General features: G+C 43.1%; 2 protein-coding genes across 2 annotated transcripts in view; one reads left to right on the forward strand and one right to left on the reverse strand.

The window, feature by feature from the left end:
* Window positions 1–10493: 10493 nt before the first annotated feature.
* LOC117464859 (urotensin-2 receptor) lies at window positions 10494–27341 on the forward strand. The gene is made up of 3 exons (XM_034107582.1): window positions 10494–11171; window positions 15624–16053; window positions 27280–27341. The coding sequence occupies exons 1-2, from the start codon at window positions 10504–10506 to the stop codon at window positions 16006–16008; spliced, it is 1053 nt and encodes a 350-aa protein (XP_033963473.1). The 5' UTR covers window positions 10494–10503; the 3' UTR covers window positions 16009–16053; window positions 27280–27341.
* Window positions 26970–27356, reverse strand: part of ogfod3 (2-oxoglutarate and iron dependent oxygenase domain containing 3) — a 38565-nt gene continuing 38178 nt past the window's right edge. Inside the window, 1 exon segment of the mRNA XM_034107583.2 lies at window positions 26970–27356. Coding sequence (XP_033963474.1) covers window positions 27306–27356 — 51 coding nt within the window. The 3' untranslated portion in view covers window positions 26970–27305.

A 27356-nucleotide genomic window follows, 5' to 3' on the forward strand; every position in this document is an offset into this window, starting at 1 on the left:
ACATGAAGTCTCTCCTGATTGAACGGCAGCATGTTACCCTTAATAATAATCACAACTTTGTTCTTGTATTCTCTTTTTTTCTCACTTCCGCTGCTCCTTGTTTTCATACATCGACTTTTATTCAGAGGCAGCGATCCAGGAATATTCCACAGACAGTCGGTGTCCTCATCCATCACACCGGCACACTGTGCCATCCTTACTCAGAAGCGTGTGTGTGTGTGTGTGTGTGTGTGTGTGTGTGTGTGTGTGTGTGTGTGTGTGTGTGTGTGTGTGTTCATCACTCACAATTTGAGTCCCAGCCTTCGCGCTGCAGTCATAAATAAACGGTCATTTAATCGGGCTGAAAGTGCAGGGGAAGGGTGAGGGGGACCGTTAACACCGTGACACCCACTGTCATCTGCTTCTGTTATGTCTGTTTTCATCACACACACACACACACACACACACACACACACACACACACACACACACACACACACACACAGATTGGATAAGATCGGAATAGTAGATAGGATTACTTAAAATATAGTACCTTATATTTCATATTTTTTCCCTTTAGACCCTTGCGGTTTAGTCTTAAAAACCCTTACCCTTACCCACCCCCCATTTTCCCTCTGCTGGTCTATGGCCTTGTAGAGGGTAGCGGTCCCCTCTGCTGGTCTATGGCCTTGTAGAGGGTAGCGGTCCCCTCTGCTGGTCTATGGCCTTGTAGAGGGTAACGGTCCCCTCTGCTGGTCTATGGCCTTGTAGAGGGTAACGGTCCCCTCTGCTGGTCTATGGCCTTGTAGAGGGTAGCGGTCCCCTCTGCTGGTCTATGGCCTTGTAGAGGGTAACGGTCCCCTCTGCTGGTCTATGGCCTTGTAGAGGGTACGGTCCCCTCTGCTGGTCTATGGCCTTGTAGAGGGTAACGGTCCCCTCTGCTGGTCTATGGCCTTGTAGAGGGTAACGGTCCCCTCTGCTGGTCTATGGCCTTGTAGAGGGTAACGGTCCCCTCTGCTGGTCTATGGCCTTGTAGAGGGTAACGGTCCCCTCTGCTGGTCTATGGCCTTGTAGAGGGTAACGGTCCCCTCTGCTGGTCTATGGCCTTGTAGAGGGTAACGGTCCCCTCTGCTGGTCTATGGCCTTGTAGAGGGTAACGGTCCCCTCTGCTGGTCTATGGCCTTGTAGAGGGTAACGGTCCCCTCTGCTGGTCTATGGCCTTGTAGAGGGTAACGGTCCCCTCTGCTGGTCTATGGCCTTGTAGAGGGTAACGGTCCCCTCTGCTGGTCTATGGCCTTGTAGAGGGTAACGGTCCCCTCTGCTGGTCTATGGCCTTGTAGAGGGTAACGGTCCCCTCTGCTGGTCTATGGCCTTGTAGAGGGTAACGGTCCCCTCTGCTGGTCTATGGCCTTGTAGAGGGTAACGGTCCCCTCTGCTGGTCTATGGCCTTGTAGAGGGTAACGGTCCCCTCTGCTGGTCTATGGCCTTGTAGAGGGTAACGGTCCCCTCTGCTGGTCTATGGCCTTGTAGAGGGTAACGGTCCCCTCTGCTGGTCTATGGCCTTGTAGAGGTAACGGTCCCCTCTGCTGGTCTATGGCCTTGTAGAGGGTAACGGTCCCCTCTGCTGGTCTATGGCCTTGTAGAGGGTAACGGTCCCCTCTGCTGGTCTATGGCCTTGTAGAGGGTAACGGTCCCCTCTGCTGGTCTATGGCCTTGTAGAGGGTAACGGTCCCCTCTGCTGGTCTATGGCCTTGCAGAGGGTAACGGTCCCCTCTGCTGGTCTATGGCCTTGTAGAGGGTAACGGTCCCCTCTGCTGGTCTATGGCCTTGTAGAGGGTAACGGTCCCCTCTGCTGGTCTATGGCCTTGCAGAGGGGTAACGGTCCCCTCTGCTGGTCTATGGCCTTGCAGAGGGTAACGGTCCCCTCTGCTGGTCTATGGCCTTGTAGAGGGTAACGGTCCCCTCTGCTGGTCTATGGCCTTGTAGAGGGTAACGGTCCCCTCTGCTGGTCTATGGCCTTGTAGAGGGTAACGGTCCCCTCTGCTGGTCTATGGCCTTGTAGAGGATAACGGTCCCCTCTGCTGGTCTATGGCCTTGTAGAGGGTAACGGTCCCCTCTGCTGGTCTATGGCCTTGTAGAGGGTAACGGTCCCCTCTGCTGGTCTATGGCCTTGTAGAGGATAACGGTCCCCTCTGCTGGTCTATGGCCTTGTAGAGGGTAACGGTCCCCTCTGCTGGTCTATGGCCTTGTAGAGGGTAACGGGGTACAGAGTCGCTTAGATAAGCGGGGGAGTGCATCTGACGAAGAGATGGGTTGTTGTGCTCCCTCTCTCTGTTTCTTATCTATATCTATAGAACTGCTTGGGTCTTGATAGATTGAGTGGGAAGTTCATGAGATCTTTCTAGAGGGTTATCAAGAATAACTTTTATTCAGTGACCTTCTCCCTCTCTGTCTGTGTCTGTGTATTCTCTTGTTCCGATTAACCACATCTTTGTTCTTGTTTTGTATCTATCTCTACGCCGGGATCCGGAGTCGAGGCTGATCCTCTTGCTGTAGTCCTGTGTCTTGGATCCTCTATCCTGAGTTCTGGATTAAGTGGTGGCCTTCGGGTCGTGGCTGAACCTGTCTCTGCGGTCCTGCCTTGGGTCTCGTCTTACTGCTTCCCTGATGGCTTCCTCAGGACTGTAGCTGACATCCTCGTGGATTCATCTTCTTATTACAGACACATGCATTTCCTAACATTCGGTCTATCTGCTGTAAAATGTATTATCTCTTGGATTCACACACGCCATCTATTGCACGTCTGTCCGTCCTGGGAGAGGGATCCCTCCTCTGTTGCTCTCCCTGAGGTTTCTCCCATGTTCCCTTAAACTGTGGGGTTTCTCTGGAAGTGTTTCCTTGTACGATGTGAGGGTCTAAGGACAGAGGGTCTGAGGACAGAGGGTCTAAGGACACAGGGTCTGAGGACAGAGGGTCTAAGGACAGAGGGTCTGAGGACAGAGGGTATGAGGACAGAGGGTCTAAGGACAGAGGGTCTAAGGACAGAGGGTCTGAGGACAGAGGGTCTAAGGACAGAGGGTCTAAGGACAGAGGGTCTGAGGACAGAGGGTATGAGGACAGAGGGTCTGAGGACAGAGGGTATGAGGACAGAGGGTCTAAGGACAGAGGGTCTGAGGACAGAGGGTATGAGGACAGAGGGTCTGAGGACAGAGGGTATGAGGACAGAGGGTCTAAGGACAGAGGGTCTGAGGACAGAGGGTCTGAGGACAGAGGGTCTGAGGACAGAGGGTCTAAGGACAGAGGGTCTAAGGACAGAGGGTCTGAGGACAGAGGGTCTAAGGACAGAGGGTCTGAGGACAGAGGGTCTGAGGACAGAGGGTCTAAGGACAGAGGGTCTGAGGACAGAGGGTCTGAGGACAGAGGGTCTAAGGACAGAGGGTCTAAGGACAGAGGGTCTATTTGCTGTAAAGTGTTTCTACTGCAGGCTATTTTATTTTATGTACAGCACTTTGGCTCCACCAAACATCGTTTATAAATGTGCTATATAAATAAAAATTGATTTGATTGGATAAGATTTGATTGGATAAGATTTGATTGGATAAGATTTGATTTGATTGGATAAGATTTGATTGGATAAGATTTGACTGGATAAGATTTGATTTGATTGGATAAGATTTGATTGGATAAGATTTGATTGGATAAGATTTGATTTGATTGGATAAGATTTGATTTGATTGGATAAGATTTGATTGGATAAGATTTGATTGGATAAGATTTGACTGGATAAGATTTGATTTGATTGGATAAGATTTGATTGGATAAGATTTGATTGGATAAGATTTGATTGGATAAGATTTGACTGGATAAGATTTGACTGGATAAGATTTGATTTGATTGGATAAGATTTGATTGGATAAGATTTGACTGGATAAGATTTGATTTGATTGGATAAGATTTGATTGGATAAGATGATCCATGATTTCCAGCAGGAACATTGGAGCTCACTTTGATGACGATAACACAGAGGAATAATAAATGATGAGCTGGTTCTGCTGAAAACAAGAGGTTCAGAAGAAGCCCTGTGACGAACACCATGCTGCGTGTATTATGGGATGTCTGTTACGCAGTTTACACGAAGGGTCTCCGATCCAATCATTGTTTCTTTTGCAAAGGAGACAGAGATGGGAGAAGTACTCAGATCTTGTACTTAGTAAAAGTAGAAGTACTCAGATCTGGTACTTAGTAAAAGTAGAAGTACTCAGATCTGTTACTTGAGTAAAAGTAGAAGTACTCAGATCTTATATTGAGTAAAAGTAGAAGTACTCAGATCTAGTACTTGAGTAAAAGGAGAAGTACTCAGATCTTGTATTGAGTAAAAGTAGAAGTACTCAGGTCTTGTACTTAGTAAAAGTAGAAGTACTCAGATATTGTACTTGAGTGAAAGTAGAAGTACTCAGATCTTGTACTTGAGTAAAAGTAGAAGTACTCAGATATTGTGCTTAAGTAAAAGTAGAAGTACTCAGATCTTGTACTTGAGTAAAAGTAGAAGTAGGCTACTCAGATCTGTTACTTGAGTACAAGTAGAAGTACTCAGATCTTGTACTTGAGTAAAAGTAGAAGTACTCAGATCTTGTACTTGAGTAAAAGTAGAAGTACTCAGATCTTGTACTTGAGTGAAAGTAGAAGTACTCAGATCTTGTACTTGAGTAAAAGTAGAAGTACTCAGATCTTGTACTTGAGTAAAAGTAGAAGTACTCAGATCTTGTACTTGAGTAAAAGTAGAAGTACTCAGATCTTGTACTTGAGTAAAGTAGAAGTACTCAGATCTTGTACTTGAGTAAAGTAGAAGTACTCAGATCTTGTACTTGAGTGAAAGTAGAAGTACTCAGATCTTGTACTTGAGTAAAAGTAGAAGTACTCAGATCTTGTACTTGAGTAAAAGTAGAAGTACTCAGATCTTGTACTTGAGTAAAAGTAGAAGTACTCAGATCTTGTACTTGAGTGAAAGTAGAAGTACTCAGATCTTGTACTTGAGTAAAAGTAGAAGTACTCAGATCTTGTACTTGAGTAAAAGTAGAAGTACTCAGATCTTGTACTTGAGTGAAAGTAGAAGTACTCAGATCTAGTACTTGAGTAAAAGTAGAAGTACTCAGATCTTGTATTGAGTAAAAGTAGAAGTACTCAGATCTTATATTGAGTAAAAGTAGAAGTACTCAGATCTTGTACTTGAGTAAAAGTAGAAGTACTCAGATCTTGTACTTGAGTAAAAGTAGAAGTATTCAGATCTGTACTTGAGTGAAAGTAGAAGTACTCAGATCTTGTACTTGAGTAAAAGTAGAAGTACTCAGATATTGTACTTGAGTAAAGTAGAAGTACTCAGATCTTGTACTTGAGTAAAAGTAGAAGTACTCAGATCTTGTACTTGAGTAAAAGTAGAAGTACTCAGATCTTGTACTTGAGTAAAAGTAGAAGTACTCAGATCTTGTACTTGAGTAAAAGTAGAAGTACTCAGATCTTGTACTTGAGTAAAAGTAGAAGTACTCAGATCTTGTACTTGAGTAAAAGTAGAAGTACTCAGATCTTGTACTTGAGTAAAAGTAGAAGTACTCAGATCTTGTACTTGAGTAAAAGTAGAAGTACTCAGATCTTGTACTTGAGTAAAAGTAGAAGTACTCAGATCTTGTACTTGAGTAAAAGTAGAAGTACTCAGATCTTGTACTTGAGTAAAAGTAGAAGTACTCAGATCTTGTACTTGAGTAAAAGTAGAAGTACTCAGATCTTGTACTTGAGTAAAAGTAGAAGTACTCAGATCTTGTACTTGAGTAAAAGTAGAAGTACTCAGATCTTGTACTTGAGTGAAAGTAGAAGTACTCAGATCTTGTACTTGAGTAAAGTAGAAGTACTCAGATCTTGTACTTGAGTAAAAGTAGAAGTACTCAGATCTTGTACTTGAGTAAAAGTAGAAGTACTCAGATCTTGTACTTGAGTAAAAGTAGAAGTACTCAGATCTTGTACTTGAGTGAAAGTAGAAGTACTCAGATCTTGTACTTGAGTAAAAGTAGAAGTACTCAGATCTTGTATTGAGTAAAAGTAGAAGTACTCAGATCTGTTACTTGAGTAAAAGTAGAAGTACTCCGATCTGTTACTTGAGTGAAAGTAGAAGTACTCAGATCTTGTACTTGAGTGAAAGTAGAAGTACTCAGATCTTGTACTTGAGTAAAAGTAGAAGTACTCAGATCTTGTATTTGAGTAAAAGTAGAAGTACTCAGATCTTGTACTTGAGTAAAAGTAGAAGTACTCCGATCTGTTACTTGAGTGAAAGTAGAAGTACTCAGATCTTGTACTTGAGTAAAAGTAGAAGTACTCAGATATTGTACTTGAGTAAAAGTAGAAGTACTCAGATCTTGTACTTGAGTAAAAGTAGAAGTACTCAGATATTGTACTTGAGTAAAAGTAGAAGAACTCTGATCTGGTACTTGAGTAAAAGTAGAAGTACTCAGATCTAGTACTTGAGTAAAAGTAGAAGTATTCAGATCTTGTACTTGAGTGAAAGTAGAAGTACTCAGATCTAGTACTTGAGTAAAAGTAGAAGTACTCAGATCTTGTACTTGAGTAAAAGTAGAAGTACTCAGATCTTGTACTTGAGTAAAAGTAGAAGTACTCAGATCTTGTACTTGAGTAAAAGTAGAAGTACTCAGATCTTGTACTTGAGTAAAAGTAGAAGTATTCAGATCTGTTACTTGAGTGAAAGTAGAAGTACTCAGATCTTGTACTTGAGTAAAAGTAGAAGTACTCAGATCTTGTACTTGAGTAAAAGTAGAAGTACTCAGATCTTGTACTTGAGTAAAAGTAGAAGTACTCAGATATTGTACTTGAGTAAAAGTAGAAGTACTCAGATCTTGTACTTGAGTAAAAGTAGAAGTACTCAGATCTAGTACTTGAGTAAAAGTAGAAGTACTCAGATCTTGTACTTGAGTGAAAGTAGAAGTACTCAGATCTTGTACTTGAGTAAAAGTAGAAGTACTCAGATCTTGTACTTGAGTAAAAGTAGAAGTACTCAGATCTTGTACTTTGAGTAAAAGTAGAAGTACTCAGATCTTGTACTTGAGTAAAAGTAGAAGTACTCAGATCTTGTACTTGAGTGAAAGTAGAAGTACTCAGATCTTGTACTTGAGTAAAAGTAGAAGTACTCAGATCTTGTACTTGAGTAAAAGTAGAAGTACTCAGATCTTGTACTTGAGTAAAAGTAGAAGTACTCAGATCTTGTACTTGAGTAAAAGTAGAAGTACTCAGATCTTGTACTTGAGTAAAAGTAGAAGTACTCAGATCTTGTACTTGAGTAAAAGTAGAAGTAATCAGATCTTGTACTTGAGTGAAAGTAGAAGTACTCAGATCTTGTACTTGAGTAAAAGTAGAAGTACTCAGATCTTGTACTTGAGTAAAAGTAGAAGTACTCAGATCTTGTACTTGAGTAAAAGTAGAAGTACTCAGATCTTGTACTTGAGTAAAAGTAGAAGTACTCAGATCTTGTACTTGAGTAAAAGTAGAAGTACTCAGATCTTGTACTTGAGTGAAAGTAGAAGTACTCAGATCTTGTACTTGAGTAAAAGTAGAAGTACTCAGATATTGTACTTGAGTAAAAGTAGAAGTACTCAGATCTTGTACTTGAGTAAAAGTAGAAGTACTCAGATATTGTACTTGAGTAAAAGTAGAAAAACTCTGATCTGGTACTTGAGTAAAAGTAGAAGTACTCAGATCTAGTACTTGAGTAAAAGTAGAAGTATTCAGATCTTGTACTTGAGTGAAAGTAGAAGTACTCAGATCTTGTATTGAGTAAAAGTAGAAGTACTCAGATCTTGTACTTGAGTAAAAGTAGAAGTACTCAGATCTTGTTTTTGAGTAAAAGTAGAAGTACTCAGATCTGTTACTTGAGTAAAAGTAGAAGTACTCAGATCTGTTACTTGAGTAAAAGTAGAAGTACTCAGACCTTGTACTAGAGTAACAGTAGAAGTACCAGAGTGTAGGAATACTCTGTCACAGTCAAAGTCCTGCATTCAAAATGTTCCTCAAGTGAAAGTAGAAAGTATTCTCATCAAAATATAGTGAAAGACAGTAAAAGTAGTCGTTGTGCAGATTGGTCCATTTCAGAATAATATATATGATGTGTTTTATAATGATTGATCATGAAAGTGTTCTGAAAGCTGGTGAAGGTGCAGCAAGTCTGAAGTACTTTGTAGACTGCAGGGTAGCTGGTGAAGGTGCAGCTAGTCTGAAGTACTTTGTAGACTGCAGGGTAACTGGTGGAGGTGCAGCTAGTCTGAAGTACTTTGTAGACTACAGGGTAGCTGGTGAAGGTGCAGCTAGTCTGAAGTACTTTGTAGACTGCAGGGTAGCTGGTGAAGGTGCAGCTAGTCTGAAGTACTTTGTAGACTGCAGGGTAGCTGGTGGAGGTGCAGCTAGTCTGAAGTACTTTGTAGACTGCAGGGTAGCTGGTGAAGGTGCAGCTAGTCTGAAGTACTTTGTAGACTGCAGGGTAGCTGGTGAAGGTGCAGCTAGTCTGAAGTACTTTGTAGACTGCAGGGTAGCTGGTGAAGGTGCAGCTAGTCTGAAGTACTTTGTAGACTGCAGGGTAGCTGGTGAAGGTGCAGCTAGTCTGAAGTACTTTGTAGACTGCAGGGTAGCTGGTGGAGGTGCAGCTAGTCTGAAGTACTTTGTAGACTGCAGGGTAGCTGGTGAAGGTGCAGCTAGTCTGAAGTACTTTGTAGACTGCAGGGTAGCTTGTATTTTATGACTTTATTTTTATGAAAACCTTTGTTAGAAAAGTAATCTAAAAGATGTAATGTATTTAAATGTATATATTGTAACTGTATATTCACCATTGAATACATGTGGCCTGTGAGCTGTGTTCTGATCAGGCAGCAGTCATCATGCTTCCGACGCACAGCGTGACGGGATGATATTTCAGTATCGCTGGCATTTGAAACTCATCAGGTGTTGATCCGGAGGCACGACGAGAGGCCATTAGCTGCAGAGTCAGGAGCGCTCGTCGTCTGTTGGGGGAGAACAGACTCATTATGCAAGTTCATGCGTCCTCGTCTCCTTTGCACCACGGAACCGGAGACTACGGTGAAACACTGAAATGGGTCAAATGGGTCAAATGGGTTTTTATGCAGAGAAATGCTGAGATGTCCGGCTGTTTCGCTTCCATAGCATCTCGTCTTAAACATTAAAAACACATCCAAAATACACATTTAGGAGTCTATATTACTGTGTCTGCAGATTAGACCTAAATTGACCCTTACATAACGCCTCATTTGCATATTTTAACATAATGTAAATAGTTCTGACGGCTTCAAGTTCACAGATGTCCCGGATATGCTAATTAGCACACTGAGATAATGCCTCCTTTTCTTAATTAGACATACTGTTTCAGAAAACTTGCAATACAATAAAAAATGGCACTTGGGAAGTGTTATGATGATAGCTATTCTTTTAAATGTTTACCCCATTCACCTGTAGTGTGCACATACATGACATAAAGCCTCATTTACATATTTAAACATACCATTTTAGAAAACTTGAAATACAAAAAATATTCGATCTTATATAAGTGATAAACTGAGGAAGTGTCATAGTGATATATAAAAGTTAAAATGATTGTCTCTCCTTCATTCATGCAGATCTGTGAAGTGACCTGACGTCAGTGTGACGTTTATTCTGCTCCTGCTGTGCCTCACGCGCTCACCAACCGTTTGTTTATTTCATAATCACATCTCTCCAAACCCCCTGCTCACATATTTCTTGCAGCTTTACCATATTTACAGCTGCTGCTCGACTTCTGTCCCGGAGGATGCGCATATTTAATGAGATAAGGCGTCATTTGCATAATTAGACATCAGAGGGAAATATTTCAGACAACTTGCAAAACGAAAAATTATTGTTTTGATGTCAGTAGTGAAGTGGGGAAGTTGCATGGTGATATATGTTTGTTTAAATATTTACCCTATTCAGTGTGATTTATGCTAATCTGTGCGTAAAAGTGATTTGATTGGTTGTCTATGTGTTCCTGCATCCGGGACATGCGTGAACAAAATAACGGTCTCATTATCGGTACTGACCTGGGGAAGTTTCATCGTGATATCTATTATAGTTAAATTGTGTGTTTCGCCCTGAATTAATCCAGAGCTGTGCGTAAAAGTGACTTGGACGTGTATGTTGTTCCTGCTGTGCCATCAGGTGCCCCAAACTTGTATCTTATTTAATTCCCATCCCTCTCCTTTATGTTTCATTCCTCGCAGCTTCACTTGAGAGACGGTCAAATATCTTTAAATATATCTCATTTGTGTTGTTGTGATATATAAAACATCCTCAGTGTGAGAGTTACAGCAGTGACGTCAGGAGAAAAGCGCAGCAGAGAGCAAGCCGCGAGACGCAACCTGTGCCCGCGCGCATCTTTTACCCAAAACGTCCCGTCCACAGAGCGCGGGAAGATAAGGAGAGAGACTGGAGAGAGACTCTGCAGCCATGAACAACAGCACATCCGGGACTCACGCGGATCCGGACCTGCTGATCACCTCCACCTTCGGGACGCTGCTGTCCCTCGTGTACATCATCGGGGTGGCGGGGAACGTGTACACGCTCGTGGTGATGTGCCACTCGATCCGCTTCGCCACCGCCATGTACATCTCCATCATCAACCTGGCGCTCGCGGACCTGCTGTACCTCTCCACCATCCCCTTCGTGGTGGTCACATACTTCCTGAAGGACTGGTACTTCGGGGACGTGGGGTGTCGCGTGCTGCTGAGCCTGGACCTGCTCACCATGCACGCGAGCATCTTTACGCTCACGGTGATGTGCACGGAGCGCTACCTGTCCGTCACCAAGCCTCTGGACACCGTGAGGAGGTCTAAGAGCTACAGGAAGGCTCTCGCGTGGGGAGTGTGGCTGCTGTCCCTCTTCCTGTCCGTGCCCATGATGGTGATGGTGTCGCAGACCCAGCAGCGCGTGCACGGGGGGGGCGTGAAGCGGATCTGCGCGCCGGCTCTGGCCCCCCTGGCTTACAAAGTGTACGTCACGGTGCTGTTTGGCACCAGCATCATGGCCCCGGGACTCATCATCGGATACCTGTACGTGAAGCTGGCGCGCACTTTACTGGAGTCCACGCGCAACCCGGTGATCCACAGAGTCCAGAGGTGGGCAGTTACTCTTGTACTGTACTTAAGTGCCATTGTTAAGGTACTTACTGTACTTTAGTATTAACATATAGTGGTGTTAATAGCCACATCATATACTATACATTACATTAATGCACAGAATGGACACAATATGTTTTGTTTTTTTATTACTGCCCAATGTTATTCATATTTTATTCGAGTTTTGTAAATACTGCTATATTTTACTATTTTATAAAAAATTTGAATGTTATTATAGTTTTCTTAAAATCGTTTTTTATCTGTGTTTTAAATTGTTGTTTGACTTTTATGTACGCGCCACGACATCAAGTCAAATGCTTCGTAGTGTCAACCGACCTGGTGATAAACTGATTCTGCTTCTGAACGTAATGCCACTTTACACTTCTACATTTGAAGGGAAATAATGTATGTGTGTAAAACAATTATCTTTTCTATTGCACGTTTTCTTAAATATTCATCTCTAATCTTTCTGATGTCTAATTATGCAAATGAGGCATTATCTCATTTACAGCTTTAGCTAAATGCATCTCTAAAAACTACTTATAACTCTTTAAGTCACACAAATTGCTAATTATTGTTATTTTACTTTTTATACATTTAGCTGAAAATACTTTTGTACTTTTACTTCAGTAAGATTTTCAATGCATACACTGAATTAAATGTATAATGTCAACACATGTCACATTTATATTAGGTTCAACCTGGTTATAGATAAATATATATATTAATACATAACTAACCTAATACAGTTAAGTATAATTTGTTGACATAAAACACTTAAAGGTGGGGTAGGTAAGTTTGAGAAACCAGCTCGAGATCGCTAGAATTTGAAAATACACAGCCGGAGAAAATCTGCCACTTCCTCACAGAGCCCCTCCCCCAACACACGAACGCACACATGACCAATGAGGGCACGAGATACGTGTGTGCCCAGATGGGAGGCTGACAGGCAGGTAGGCCATCCAGTTACTTTAGCCAGCTCAGATGATTGGTCGAGCTTTTTATAGCGCGGCTTCCACAGAAGATATTTTTCAATGGATTTGTTGTCAAAGCGCTTCAGATATTCATTGCTATCGGGATGTTAAGAGCATTCCATGGAATATAACAACAAGTGTATCTCGAGCCGGTTTCTGAAACTTACCTACCCCACCTTTAATTAAAGTCTACGTCTCAGTTTTTTCAGTATAGCATAAATGTTTTCTATACTTTAACAACATTTTGCTGATAAAACTTGTTGCCCTTGTACGCTTTTGAATGCAGGACTTTTACTCGAGTAAAGCCTCTGAATAGTTATTTGATTTGATTTATTTTGAATGTGTAAAAAATAATACAACAAATAATAATAATAATAATAATAATAATGAAACAAGAGAATTATGATACTGTACAAACTTAAGCAGTATCAAATTGTTATTGACTTACAAATTATATTCAAACAAAAGATCTACCTAATTATACATCTGAAAAGGGGGGGAAGAAGTTTACACTTATTTAATCCCCCTACTCCCAAAAACTGGTATCATACTAAGGGAGCATTTCCACTGCAGCGGGGTCGCCCCGTTGAAGCGTCCCTAAGCGTCCACTCTCAGGCTGCCTCGCTGGCCGTCCGAGGCCGCGGCACATTCCCATTACAGTTTAGGACCTGGGGTAGTTACTATAGCAACGCAGTGTAGGCGGGGCTCCCGTCGAGCTCCCGCTGGATTGTATCATCCCCAATGAGATGCAGGAACGTCGTCACCTCCTCGGTCGACCACGGCGTGCTTTTCTTTGACGTTGCCATTTTTGTAGCTCCTCCGTTTACAAAAATGCTGCAAGCTTGCTTCTAGATATATATGCGACGCGAGGGATGATCTCGCGCGCGATCTCGTGACGATTCTCTCTGACCAATCAGCAGTCGAGAGTGTTGGCGTCTCTAGTTCAGCCCTGGCCTGATAGAACCACGATTTGATGGGGCCGGAGAAAGAGGGGGAAAGTACCCGCTAGCCGGGGCTACGCTATATGGAAAGGCCACCAACAACTGGCCTGGCCGCTTGAGGACGCTTAAGGACGCTTAAAGGGGGCGACCCGCTGCAGTGGAAATGCACCATAAGGGAGCATTTAAAGTTCACCATCTTTTCTTCTTTTACAAGCTATTTCTATTTAACAGGTAGCAGTACAATATCCGAACCTAAATGAGTCGTAAATGGGTCAGAGCTATTTATTGTTGTAAGGTTAATGGTCTTGACCTTTTGTGGAGATGTTTCTTCATTTGCTACAAGATGTTTTAAAGAATCCTAAAACCGCAGTGACGCGTCCTAAAACCCCGAAGTGAGTCAGCATGTCTCCACTTCCTGTTCCCTGGTCTCAGAGCCAATGGGATCTCTCCGTAGGGTTTAGGAAACTATCTGAACTAAGGTCTGAGGTTGAGACGCATTGAAGAGACGGATCTGTGGACGTGTCTGAGAAACGATGGTTGTTACCAAGTGGCTGAACAGGACTACAGAAGTCGTGGAGGCCGTTGTACGTCATTACGCCAAACACGTGAACACTCCTCTGAGTTAGTTTCTGTTCTGCTTGAAAGCAAGTCCCTGCCTCCTGCAAAGTGTTCAGACAAAAGCTTCAACTCGTACCATCTAGAATCTGTGTTTGAATCTGGATCTGAAGTCGGCGTGACGTTGAAGTCGTGCTGCTGGACTCGCTGTAGCTCCTTTATAGCATCACGTTAGCATTTTGCTTCTGGCGACTAGATTTATGATTAGAAAATGATAAAAGTAGACGTGTGGAGATTATCCGGCTGAACAAAACGTGACCCGTCTTTTGAATGCGTTTCAGCCACAGACCTGATTTCCAGCTGTTTTCCTAAACCCTCTGGAGAGACTGCTTTTATCTTTTCTGTTTGTCTCCTCTTCTATTCTCGGTGTGAACATAAGACCCCCTGAAGACCTTCTGATCGTTGTCCTTCGCTGCAGACTGCTTGACTCTCTGTAACGTTTTACCTTCTTGACAGAATAAACTCCCTCGAACAGGTTCCCAACTTTTTTCCCAAGAGCCCCCCCAAATGACTCCTGTTGGAAGTTGCGCCCCACACACACACAAGGGGGGGAGGGGGGGGCGCAACAGCGGTAATTAAAGTTTAAAAGTCTAAAAAATGCTACAACTACCATCACAAACTGGATGGAACACCACTCCGCTCCTCCACTGGCTTCCGGTAACTGCTAGAATCCACTTCAAGACCCTGGTGCTTGCGTACCATGCTGCGAATGGATCTGGCCCTTCCTACATCCAGGACATGGTTAAACCGTGCACCCCAGCACGTGCACTCCGCTCTGCATCAGCCAGACGACTCGCTGCACCCTCGCTGCGAGGGGGACCCAAGTTCCCATCAGCAGAAACACGTGGGTTTGCTATCCTGGCTCCAAGATGGTGGAATGAGCTCCCATTGACATCAGGACAGCAGAAAGCTCACACACCTTCCGGACTGAAGACTCATCTCTCTCGACTCCACCTCGAGGATAGAACTATTAACAAAGCACTTATATACTAATAAAGGACTGGCTTACCTAAAGCCAGTTGAGTAGCACTTGATATGCTTGGCTCTATGAAGCCTGGTGTACTTTATGATTCTGTTTTCTTCAAGTTTGCATTTTGTTGGTCGAACGCACTTATTGTGAGTCGCTTTGGATAAAAGCGTCAGCTAAATGTAAAGTGAAGTGTGTTGTTAAAGGAGGATGAAAGCGTAATCAAGGAGCACTATTGGAGCGACTTTGATGGTTATTGGACTCAGGATTAATCCATCTGGATTCCCGCTGCATGAAGAAATGAAAGGACGGCGGAAGTGGAAACAATTCACAAAGGGATTAAACTGTTTAAAACACGTGCTCAAAGTAAGCCGGATTTTGCCGATGTGTTTATGTGGATTCAAAAGTCGTACATAATCTACAGAATGGAGGAGACCGACCTGATCGGAGCAACTGACAAATAATCCAACTGAAACCGGCATGGACAATGACTATGTTTTAAACATGCGCTTATCCAGAAAAGCCCGGTTTGGACACTTTATGGGCAGAAGAAACATTTCTATTAAAGAAAGAATTATACATTTCTGTCTTGTTATGCCTTTAATACTAACTTGAATTGTTATTCAAATTAATTAATCAATTATTTTTTATATTTTATTGTAATGTAGAGACAAGGCTTAGTGACAATCATGTATTGCTTTACAATTATATGTATATATATATATATAAAAAAAAAAAGTCTAAATATGATATTTGGCCTCAAATCATCCGCGATCTTTGGCGCCCCCCCCCAGGTTGGGAACCACTGCCCAAGAAGACCGTCTTAATCCAAGAATCTTCATTTCAGTATAACAGAAAGGTTTCCTCACCATTTTATTATTATTTACTGGTTTGTCTCAGTACATTTCCACACAAAAAACGATATTATTAACATATTTGTTTCCTTCCCTGACAGAGGTGGGAAGAGGTCTCCGAAGCAGAAGGTCCTGATCATGATCTTCACCATCGTGCTGGTGTTCTGGGCTTGTTTCCTGCCCTTCTGGATCTGGCAGCTCCTGGATCTGTACGTCAACAAACCTCTGAACATGGCCTCTGAGACGAAGAAGTGCATCAACTACCTGGTGGCGAGTCTCACGTACTCCAACAGCTGCATTAACCCCTTCCTCTACACGCTGCTCACCAAGAACTACCGGGAGTACCTGAAGAACCGGCACCGGAGCTTCTACCGGTACACCAGCTCCTTCAAACAGCGGCCGCCCAGCCTCTACTCCTGGGGGAAGTCCTCCAGCAACCAGTTCGAGTTCAACTCCGAGACCCTGGTGATGGGACCCCTGAGGTGACCTGTGTGGGCGAGGAAGAGGAGGAAGGTTTTGGAACCACGATAGGTGCGTAATATTACATTTAAACACAGTTGCACAGTACGCAAATTAGCACATATTTAGTAAATTAATTCCTCATGTAAATACTTTTTCAAGTTTCAAGGCTTTATTGTCATTTGAGCTGCAGTTAGTTATGACAATGACAATCTGAGGTCACAGACTCCTCCCACAGTGCAACACAATAAAACAATACTTTAAATAGTATATAGTCGAAATATGCACAACAGTCTACAAGTAATTGGAATATTGATATAAGTTGCAGACAAATGAATGTTATGGATATTCTTTCGAAAGTTCAGGTGTACTGTTTGATTTTGATTTGATATACTTTATTAATCCCCGTGGGGAAATTGTTTCTCTGCATTTGACCCATCCTAGTGTTAGGAGCAGTGGGCTGCCATTTTGAACGGCGCCCGGGGAGCAGTGTGGGGAACGGTGCCTTGCTCAGGGACACCTCGGTAGCACTTGGTCTTGTTGGGACTTGAACTGGTGACCTTCCAGTTGCCAAGCCAACTCCCACTCGACTTCGCCACCACCGCCCCTACTTAAACACTAACTAAACATTTAATATTCATTACTAAAGGTACAGCCGAATCATCACAGCGCACAAAACCTATTACCGCCGCAGATGGAAAGCGTTTGAAAAAAAAATCGCGGGTCCGCTCGCTCAGTGAAACGATAACAACGAAACATGGAGGAACAAAAGTCTGGGTTTAAATCGCTTGTGTGTGTGTGTATGTAGAGGTGTGTGTGTGGTTAAAACACATCAGCCTGCGGTCGCTCTTTAGTCTTTAGCCTTACTAATGATTATTTCTGAAGGTACACACAGTGAAGGCGGTGCGTGAAAGGCACTGCGCGGCCCGCTCGTCTTCTCAGAGACGGAGTTAACCCTCCCGCTGCCTCCTGGCGCTGCAGAGAGTTCATGAAGTGAAGGAGGTGTTCCTTCTATAAAACAGCTGTGGGCAGCAGATACTGTGAGAGTCACGGACATGAATACATAGATCAAGGCAGACTGGTGCACACACTCTCCTGTTTTGCCGATCCCGTGCTTAAACAAATATAGCTCTACACCCCTGGCCGACATGTCCTTAAAATGAAGTCCGAGTTCGACATTTTAATTCATGTCTTGCCAACACTGGCAGGACAGAAGGCGACACGCCCGTTCTAAGCCGTGTCCCTCTCCTCACATCCCAAGCTGCATCCCCACAACGTGTATTATGTTGTTGCATCGTTTCAGATGTGATGTTTCAGTTGTGCTCTTGATACGCCATTAAAACAGAAAAAACACGTTCAGTTTCCTTTTTGTGTCTCCTGTTCACAAAAACATACCCAGTTTGGAAAGTAATCCAAAAGTAATCTAAAAGTAATCTGATTACGTAGATTTTTAAGACACGTAACTGTAACTGTATTCGGATTACTTTCAGAGCCATGTAATCAGTAATCAGTAACTGATTACATTTACAAAGTAACCCTCCCAACCCTGATCACGCCCAACATTAGCCTCCTTTAGCGTAGCGGTGGTAACGTGAAGTCATGTGACCGTGCTGTAGTTCCTTTATAGCCCAACATTAGCCTCCTTTAGCTTAGCGGTGGTGACGTGAAGTCATGTGGCCGTGCTGTAGTTCCTTTATAGCCCAACATTAGCCACCTTTAGCTTAGCGGTGGTGATGTGAAGTCATGTGACCGTGCTGTAGTTCCTTTATAGCCCAACGTTAGCCGCCTTTAGCTTAGCGGTGGTAACGTGAAGTCATGTGACCGCGCTGTAGTTCCTTTATAGCCCAACATTAGCCACCTTTAGCTTAGCGGTGGTGACGTGAAGTCATGTGACCGTGCTGTAGTTCCTTTATAGCCCAACATTAGCCACCTTTAGCTTAGCGGTGGTGATGTGAAGTCATGTGACCGTGATGTAGTTCGTTTATAGCCCAACATTAGCCACCTTTAGCTTAGCGGTGGTGACGTGAAGTCATGTGGCCGTGCTGTAGTTCCTTTATAGCCCAACATTAGCCACCTTTAGCTTAGCGGTGGTGATGTGAAGTCATGTGACCGTGCTGTAGTTCCTTTATAGCCCAACGTTAGCCGCCTTTAGCTTAGCGGTGGTAACGTGAAGTCATGTGACCGCGCTGTAGTTCCTTTATAGCCCAACATTAGCCACCTTTAGCTTAGCGGTGGTGACGTGAAGTCATGTGACTGTGCTGTAGTTCCTTTATAGCCCAACATTAGCCACCTTTAGCTTAGCGGTGGTGACGTGAAGTCATGTGACCGTGCTGTAGTTCCTTTATAGCCCAACATTAGCCACCTTTAGCTTAGCGGTGCTGTAGTTCCTTTATAGCCCAACATTAGCCACCTTTAGCTTAGCGGTGGTGACGTGAAGTCATGTGACCGTGCTGTAGTTCCTTTATAGCCCAACATTAGCCACCTTTAGCTTAGCGGTGGAGACGTGAACGTTAGCTTGTTACTTCAGAAATCATAAAGTGGTGTTAATATGTGGAGTTTTTCCGGCTGAACAAGAAGTGTAAGTATCGTAAACCTTGAGTTTATTTTCTGCAGTAATTCAAAATCAAATGGAGAAATCTCTTTGTATGAGTAAACCAGGGAGATGCTGCCTTCAGGGTTAAGCTACACAAATACGTGCCCCCACTCTATATCTGGCAGATTTTAACACCATGTGCAGATTCTTTCTTTCGGTTCACTTTCTGATCCCGCCCCGGGCTCAGTTTCTCTTTTTGGATTTGCAAACTCCACTCCCGTTTTTTCCAAGAAAAGCCAGGGGCCTGTAGTGAATGGGTTTATCCTCTGGCAGGAGAACCTCCACCTGCACGCTCAATAACTTTCACTGATTTTAAACGCATCCTCCCACAGAGTTCCACTTTACTGAAGGAAACTCACTGCTTTGTGCGCTCTGTCATCTCCGTCTGTGGCCTACTTTGCCTCCAGGAGGAGGATGACGCCTCTGCAATGCTGGACCTTTATCAAAGCACCTTTTTGGGGCTTTTATATCTTAGTTTATCCATCAATCAAGCTCATTCCCTCCGTCTAAAACTCTTTCTTGTGACTTGAATTTAAATCAGGTGTAATATTAACCCTCCCGTTGTCTTCGGGTCAAATCTGACCGATTTACTACTTTCATCAATCATAACCTTTTTGTTTTACATTCGATTGCATCAAGGCTTCATGACATCCTTCACAGCAGACTTTGAACATGTACAATGGCTGATCAACACTTTCATTGCATTCTGGATGATTTAGTCAACTTTGTAACACCATGGTGTTCCCGTCAAACATGACCGCCATCAAGAAAAGGAATTAGTAACCATCCGGATCAGATAAATCAGATAAAACACACACACACACACACACACACACACACACACACACACACACACACACACACACACACACACACACACACACACACACACACACACACACACACACACACACACACACACACACACACACACACACACACACACACACACACACACACACACACACACACACACACACACGATACATTTCCCGCTCTTATGTGCCCCTCCCCCACATGGATCACACCTGGCACACCAACACACGTTCAGTGTCTGTTCTTTGTATATCTACTGCAGTGCTTCATGTGTACCAGTACTCTGATACAACATGTACAGTTTGAAAGGGTGGTGATGATTAATGGTTTTTGTGTTAATGTAATAGCAGTTAAAACAGGACCGGTCGAATTTGACCGCGAACACCAAAGTGAGGGGGAAAACGAAGACAACAGGAAGGTTAAACAAAATATGAAACATTCAGGTCTTAGTGGAGGAAGTTATTCCTACGTTGTTCGACACAAGGATTCTCTGCAGCTAAGCTAACTAGCCTTACATACACCAAGACCATGACTCCTCTGCGAAGCTGGACCTTCATCGAACACATTTCAGTTGGATCTGGATGTTATATATACAGTCTATGGATCAAACAGATAGTCTGCTGGTCTGCTCGGCGTTCAAAGAGACGTTCGGAGAGGAGAAGGTGTGCAGGCTGTTCCTAATGAGCGATGCTTAAAAACCCACCTCATGTTTAATGGAGAGTTCATGAGTCTTTCATCAGGATGGCGCTGAAGAGAAGCGCTTTCTCGTTAATCTGAGTTATTAACGATCATCAGCAAAACGTCCTCGTCTGATTCAGCAGACGGGAAACACACTGTGATAATATGCACGACAGAAACAACCTTCTGTACTCACACAGTGAATAATGTGATAAAGTGACATTTAAACTGTTATCCCGTACAGAGGTGGGAAGAAACTACGTAGATTTACTCAAGTACTGCACTTAAGTACAATTTTTAAATACTTTACTTGAGTATTTACATGTTATATTACTTTGTACTTCTACTTAAAATAAAAAATCAGAGCTTTGTTTGTCTACAGAAGTAAAATGCTGCTTGATGCAACAATGTTATCGATAGACATGTATTTAAATATCATTGTATACAGGGTTCTGTCCAACCCACTGCGCCCTCATACCAACAATGCAGATTTCCCCGTAAAATGTTAAAGTGATGCAGAAACAATATTTCTGTTCGTCAGAAACGGTGTCAAACAGAGCGGCAGACGGCAGAGACGTCACGTAGTTGCATACGTCCGCGGAGACATCTTGTATACGAGGCCCGGGCGTAGGGCTGAACGAATAATCGATTTTAAATCGAAATCGCGATTTGAAATAATGCGATTATCAAATCGCAAAGCCTGCGAAATGTTTTCCTTTTTTACAATTTTTTCTTCTTCTTGTGTGTCAGTCCTCCACACCAATCAGAAGTGCTGTGCTCCACATGTACCAGCCATTGTTAACCAATCAGAAGTGGCCCATGATAGAAGGTGATAGACAGATTGATCCAATCACCTGCCAAGAGCTTTTTGAAAGTGCCTGCCCTTGGCATTGGAACACGTCCTCCTGCTCCTCTGATCCCGCGGTGGTTTCACACTTTGTTCCACGTTGACTGTTTTTGTGTATTTGCACGTAAAATATCTCAACCTCGTGCCGTAACGCAGCCGGTGCCTCGCTGCTTCTCAAACATCGTCTCAGCGGAGATGGAGAAAACTCATCTTTCTTTTTCCTCACTTTGCAAAACGTGCAGACGCTCGGCTCGACTTTGCAGCTTATGGCTGCGTTCATTGTTGTTGATTTGTTTCCTGAGCTGCAGGGAAGCTTCCAGAAGCATTGTGGTCCCCAAAGAGAGACATCAGACACAGTTAGTAATCCTTCACAGAAAGAGATCGTCAGCGCTTCATCATCTTAACACACACTGTAACCAAGCTTTTGTTTTCACATGTGAGTCTGTGGATTTAGACCCAGCCATTCATGGCAGAAAGTAGACAGGTATACAGACAGACAGGTAGTTAGATCAGCAGGTGGACAGGTAGGAAGACAGACAGGTAGTTTCACAGGTAGACAGTTCGACAGGTATACAGACAGGTAGGTAGTTTGACAAACAGGTGAACAGGTAGGAAGACAGGCAGGTAGTTTCACAGGTATACAGACAGACAGGTATACAGACAGGTAGTTGGATCAGCAGGTGAACAGGTAGGAAGACAGGCAGGTTGGTAGACAGGTAAATAGTTGGACATTAAAGGTAGCTTGACAGGTAGGCAAACTGGTGGGTAGTTTCAGAGTTTGACAAGTAGGTAGCTTGATAGACAGGTAGTTTACCAGGTAGATAGTCAGGCAGATAAACAGGTAGATAGACAAGTAGGCAGTTGGACAGGTAAGTAGGCAGGCAGGTAGTTTCAGAGGTAGGTAGACAGGTAGGTAGTTGGACAGGTAAGTAGGTAGACAGGTAGTTTCAGAGGTAGACAGGTAGACAGACAGACAGACAAGCAGGTAGTTAGGTAGATAAGTGGGCAGTTGGACAGGTAGGTAGACAGGTAGGTAGGTAGACAGGTAGTTTCAGAGAGGTAGACAGGTAGGTAGAGGGAAAGGTAGTCAGACAGGTAGGTAAAAGCAGGTCAACAAGGTTGGTTTGAGTAGTATGACAGGTAAGTAGTTTCACATGTATCCTTGCAGGTAGGCAGACAGGTAGGTAGATTGACAAACAGGTGAAAAGGCAGTTGGACGGGCAGGTAGACAGACAGGTAGACAGACAGGTAGACAGACAGGTAGACAGACAGGTAGACAGACAGGTAGACAGACAGGTAGACAGACAGGTATACAGACAGGTAGTTGGATCAGCAGGTGAACAGGTAGGAAGACAGGCAGGTTGGTAGACAGGTAGATCGTTGGACATTAAAGGTAGCTTGACAGGTAGGCAAACTGGTGGGTAGTTTCAGAGTTTGACAAGTAGGTAGCTTGATAGACAGGTAGTTTACCAGGTAGATAGTCAGGCAGATAAACAGGTAGATAGACAAGTAGGCAGTTGGACAGGTAAGTAGGCAGGCAGGTAGTTTCAGAGGTAGGTAGACAGGTAGGTAGTTGGACAGGTAAGTAGGTAGACAGGTAGTTTCAGAGGTAGACAGGTAGGTAGACAGACAGCAGGTAGGTAGGTAGATAAGTGGGCAGTTGGACAGGTAGGTAGACAGGTAGGTAGGTAGGTAGACAGGTAGGTAGGTAGGTAGACAGGTAGGTAGGTAGACAGGTAGTTTCAGAGAGGTAGACAGGTAGGTAGAGGGAAAGGTAGTCAGACAGGTAGGTAAAAGCAGGTCAACAAGGTTGGTTTGAGTAGTATGACAGGTAAGTAGTTTCACATGTATCCTTGCAGGTAGGCAGACAGGTAGGTAGATTGACAAACAGGTGAAAAGGCAGTTGGACGGGCAGGTAGAGAGACAGGTACACAGACAGTGATTAAGAGACAGACAGGTAGACAGACAGGTACACAGGTGGAGAGACAGGTATACAGGTAGACAGACAGGTAGACAGGTAGACAGACAGGTATACAGGTAGACAGACAGACAGAGAGACAGGTAGACAGACAGGTAGAGACAGACAGGTAGACAGGTAGACAGACAGTAGACAGGTATACAGTAGACAGACAGGTAGACAGGTGACAAGACAGGTAGACAGGTAGGCAGGTGGACAGGTAGACAGGTGGACAGGTAGACAGACAGGTAGACAGGTAGACAGGTAGACAGACAGGTAGACAGACAGGTAGACAGACGGTAGACAGACAGGTAGACAGGTAGACAGACAGGTAGACAGGTAGACAGACAGGTAGACAGACAGGTAGACATACAGGTAGACAGACAGGTAGACAGGAAGACAGGTAGGCAGATTGACAAACAGGTAAAAGGCAGTTGACGGAGAGGCAGGTAGACAGGTAGGAGAGAGGCAGGTAGACAGGGAGATGGACAGGTAGGCTAGATCTGTCGTACAAAGCAAATGTTGTACAGATTTCTCCAGAGCTCCACAGACCACTGTGTTATTTCCCTTTCTTGAGTCGAAGCATTGATTCTTTGATTGTTGTTGACATTTATGAGGATTTCTACAAATATATATATATATATAATTCTAAAATGCATCCCCTCCTCTAACGTGTCTGTTAACCCTCGGGCCGAACCCTTTCCGATGCTCCCGTGTTTGCACGCAGCTAAAGGTTTCAGAGTCGACCCCCTGCTGAGGTCATGTGAGCGACGCTCCCTGAAGTTGATTCTGAGATTTAAAAGAGCCACAGAGAAATCCTACGACAGTTTTTAAAGACAGAATTCATGTTTAAAACAGGTGCAGACGAGCTGGACACAGTCCTGGTTTAGAGGGACGAAGAGACGGGTCAGAGAATATAAACATACTCGTCTTTCGACCCTGGAGACGTTTGGGAGTGAAACGATATTCACCGCTGCAGGAAGTGACCTTCAAAACAACTGGACACCTTCAGAGTGTGCTTCCCCCTCACGTGTTACATACAGGAAGCTGCCATGTGTCCTTCATTGGAGACTTTCAGTTTTGCACATAACAGAATATTATTTTACTTTTGACTCCTAGTTTTCCACGAGTCGAGTCAAGTGTGTGCTCGATACCTTCGTCTGAACTATGACTTGTGTCTGGAATTTAAATGAGCGGTGATAAAAACACACCATTAAACATTTAGGTCTTAGTGGACGAAGAATGTTTCAATGATTCTTAGAGTTTGAGGTCCGTTTTAAAAAGCCAATCTAATTAACTACTGGAAGTTTGCTACTACATTCATATTTTTGGTTTATTTTAATACAGAAACAAAAACACATTTGGGGCCATCAAAGGAAAGAAAATACTTTATTACAATTTATTTTATTCATGGTTTTCTATTTAAATATTCTTTTGAAATGCACTTGAGAGGAGGATGAGTGTAAAAGCTTTCGGTTATTTGCACATAAATATCTGCTGCTATTTTAAAATGACTTGTATCAGCTGCCGCGTGAACAACATGTTTCCAGAACAATGCTGTCAAGTAAAAAAAGAAAGTCCAATACAACAATACAAAGCAGAACAGAAAAGTGCTCTGGAAATAAAGAACTATTTGTTAAATGTACCCTAACTGTTGACACATTGTGCCGTTTAATGTTCATACAGTTCCTCGAACACCAAGACATGTCAGAACTATACTACAAAGAAAATGCAACTCATTCCAGTGTGTAGAGTGTGGCATTAACATTTAAATTAAAACAGTAAAAAAAAAAAGGCGTTTAGTGATCAGTTGTGTGGAAAATAAGAAAGCTGAGCTCGAACAGTTCCTGTGCGACAGATAAATCAAATTATTTCCGAAGCGTCAGTCTGCACGGGGGAAGAGATAACGCTCATCACAAGACACAAAGGAATCATTTAATTATTGTAATGAGTTCATCAGGTCGCTGAAGTGTGGCCAGAGACTACTTCTCTTACTTTAAAGAGTCCCTCTCCTGCTGATGTTCAGGTGTATATCAGTATGTAGTGTCTCTACTTTAAAGAGTTCTCTCCTGCTGATGTTCAGGTGTATATCAGTATGTAGTGTCTCTACTTTAAAGAGTCCTCTCCTGCTGATGTCCAGGTGTATATCAGTATGTAGTGTCTCTACTTTAAAGAGTCCTCTCCTGCTGATGTTCAGGTGTATATCAGTATGTAGTGTCTCTATTTTAAAGAGTCCTCTCCTGCTGATGTTTCAGGTGTATATCAGTATGTAGTGTCTCTACTTTAAAGAGTCCTCTCCTGCTGATGTTCAGGTGTATATCAGTATGTAGTGTCTCTACTTTAAAGAGTCCTCTCCTGCTGATGTTCAGGTGTATATCAGTATGTAGTGTCTCTACTTTAAAGAGTCCTCTCCTGCTGATGTTCAGGTGTATATCAGTATGTAGCGTCTCTACTTTAAAGAGTCCTCTCCTGCTGATGTTCAGGTGTATATCAATATGTAGTGTCTCTACTTTAAAGAGTCCTCTCCTGCTGATGTTCAGGTGTATATCAGTATGTAGTGTCTCTACTTTAAAGAGTCCTCTCCTGCTGATGTTCAGGTGTATATCAGTATGTAGTGTCTCTACTTTTAAAGAGTCCTCTCCTGCTGATGTTCAGGTGTATATCAGTATGTAGTGTCTCTACTTTAAAGAGTCCTCTCCTGCTGATGTTCAGGTGTATATCAGTATGTAGTGTCTCTACTTTAAAGAGTCCTCTCCTGCTGATGTTCAGGTGTATATCAGTATGTAGTGTCTCTACTTTAAAGAGTCCTCTCCTGCTGATGTTCAGGTGTATACCATGTGATCAAAGACTTAATATAGTAACAAAATAAATACATACTTTTTGAATTGAATGTTTTGAGGTGAAGAGAATCTAAAATGTGTTAATGATGTTTTCAGAGGGAGAAACATGAAAGTCAGAGAAGCCGTTGTACAAAAAAAACGAGTCAAAGAGACTAGGTTTATTTTCTACTGTCAGTATTTTATTTCAAAGCGCCCTCCCCGAACACTTTGAAGTAAACGGTAACAAACTAAAAAGAGAAATCCCTCCAGCGGGTTCTTCTCAGAAGAAAACACCTCCTGGGTCAGAGAGCAATGATCCAATCGCTGAACCACCAGTTTCTCTTTTATTCGAGGCTTCGACCGAAACACCGAGAAAACACGCAACCCATCGTTAGCCTCTTTTAAGCCGAGAGGCGCCAAATACCGAGGAGACGCAGAGAGCGGACATGAGCTTCAGGAACCATGGAAACACCGAAACTGATGGTGAGATAAAAAAAGAAACTGCTGTAGAAACATTTGATCAAAAAAAAAAAAAAGTCAGCAAGAAATTAAACCATTTCAAAAAGAATAAGGCAAAAGTGGAACAGAAAGGGAAAATGGACGGGTGCAATATTTAAATGGCAGGAAGCACAGTATTTGATAAAGGTAGAAATGCAGAGATATTCCAGCTTGAATTGAGATTGTGACCAAAACAAAGGGCAACGACCCAAAGTCAGTTCTGACTCTAATCGCAGAATGCGGAGAAAAAAGTCAAAATTCAGAGAAAAAAATCTTCACAGAATTCTGACTTTTTTCTCAGAACAAAAAAAAAAACATCAACTTTTGGTCGGATCTCAAAAGAAATGTCGCTCGACCCTTATTCTCTTCCTAAGAAATCACAACATGAGAATTTTTCTTATGTATCTTTAAATTATATTGAGAATAATGATGCAACAGTGATCAATCCCTCATCAATCCATAATCGTGCACACCCTCAACTGAATTCTAACCTTCTTACGGTGCGAGAAAACACATGGAAACAGCCGTCGAAACATCGGATAAAAACCTAAAAGATCAGTTGGAAAGTCAGAAATAAACACCTTTCCAGAGAGAACGATGAAAGATGATAAATCCCTCCTTTACACTGATCACAACATCTGTCAAAATGATAGTAATGTTTCTAAATTGTGCAAAATGAAACCACGGAAGGGAAACAGTGACCGCCTGTGTGCTTTTCTCCAGCAGGGTCAATATCTGAAAGTGGAAGGAAATGTCAGATTTAAACGTACTAGCCCGGAGAGAAGTCTCTGAATTCTAACCTTCTTACGGTGCTAGAAACCATGGAAACGGCTGTAGAAACATGTATAAAAACACCACAGATCAGTTAGAAAGTCAGGAACCCAAACAGCTCTACAGAGAGAACGCTGCAAAGACGGTCAGAAAATCTGTCAAAAATCATAGTAAATGTTCTCAATTGTGCAAAATGAAACCAAAGGAAGGAAACGGTGAACGCCTGTGCGCTTTTCTCCAGCGAGTCACAATCTGAAAATGGAAATGTCAGATATGGACCGTTGAGCCGGAGTAAAGTCTCTCTTCCTCCTCTCTGCAGGGTCTCCCCCCCCCCAATACCCACATTTAGGGCATGGCGGGGTCAGCGATGGCGTGCGCGGGGTCGCAGGTGAAGGA

The sequence above is a fragment of the Pseudochaenichthys georgianus genome, chromosome 19 (genome assembly GCF_902827115.2).
Source record: "Pseudochaenichthys georgianus chromosome 19, fPseGeo1.2, whole genome shotgun sequence".
In the NCBI taxonomy this organism is placed as follows: Eukaryota; Metazoa; Chordata; class Actinopteri; order Perciformes; family Channichthyidae; genus Pseudochaenichthys; species Pseudochaenichthys georgianus.

Excerpts from the sequence above, each read along its gene's own strand:
- LOC117464859 (XM_034107582.1), top strand. The coding sequence starts at position 10,504 with ATGAACAACAGCACATCCGGGACTCACGCGGATCCGGACCTGCTGATC. Across the intron at positions 11,172-15,623 it reads GTGATCCACAGAGTCCAGAG|AGGTGGGAAGAGGTCTCCGA; the intron begins GTGGGCAGTTAC and ends CTTCCCTGACAG.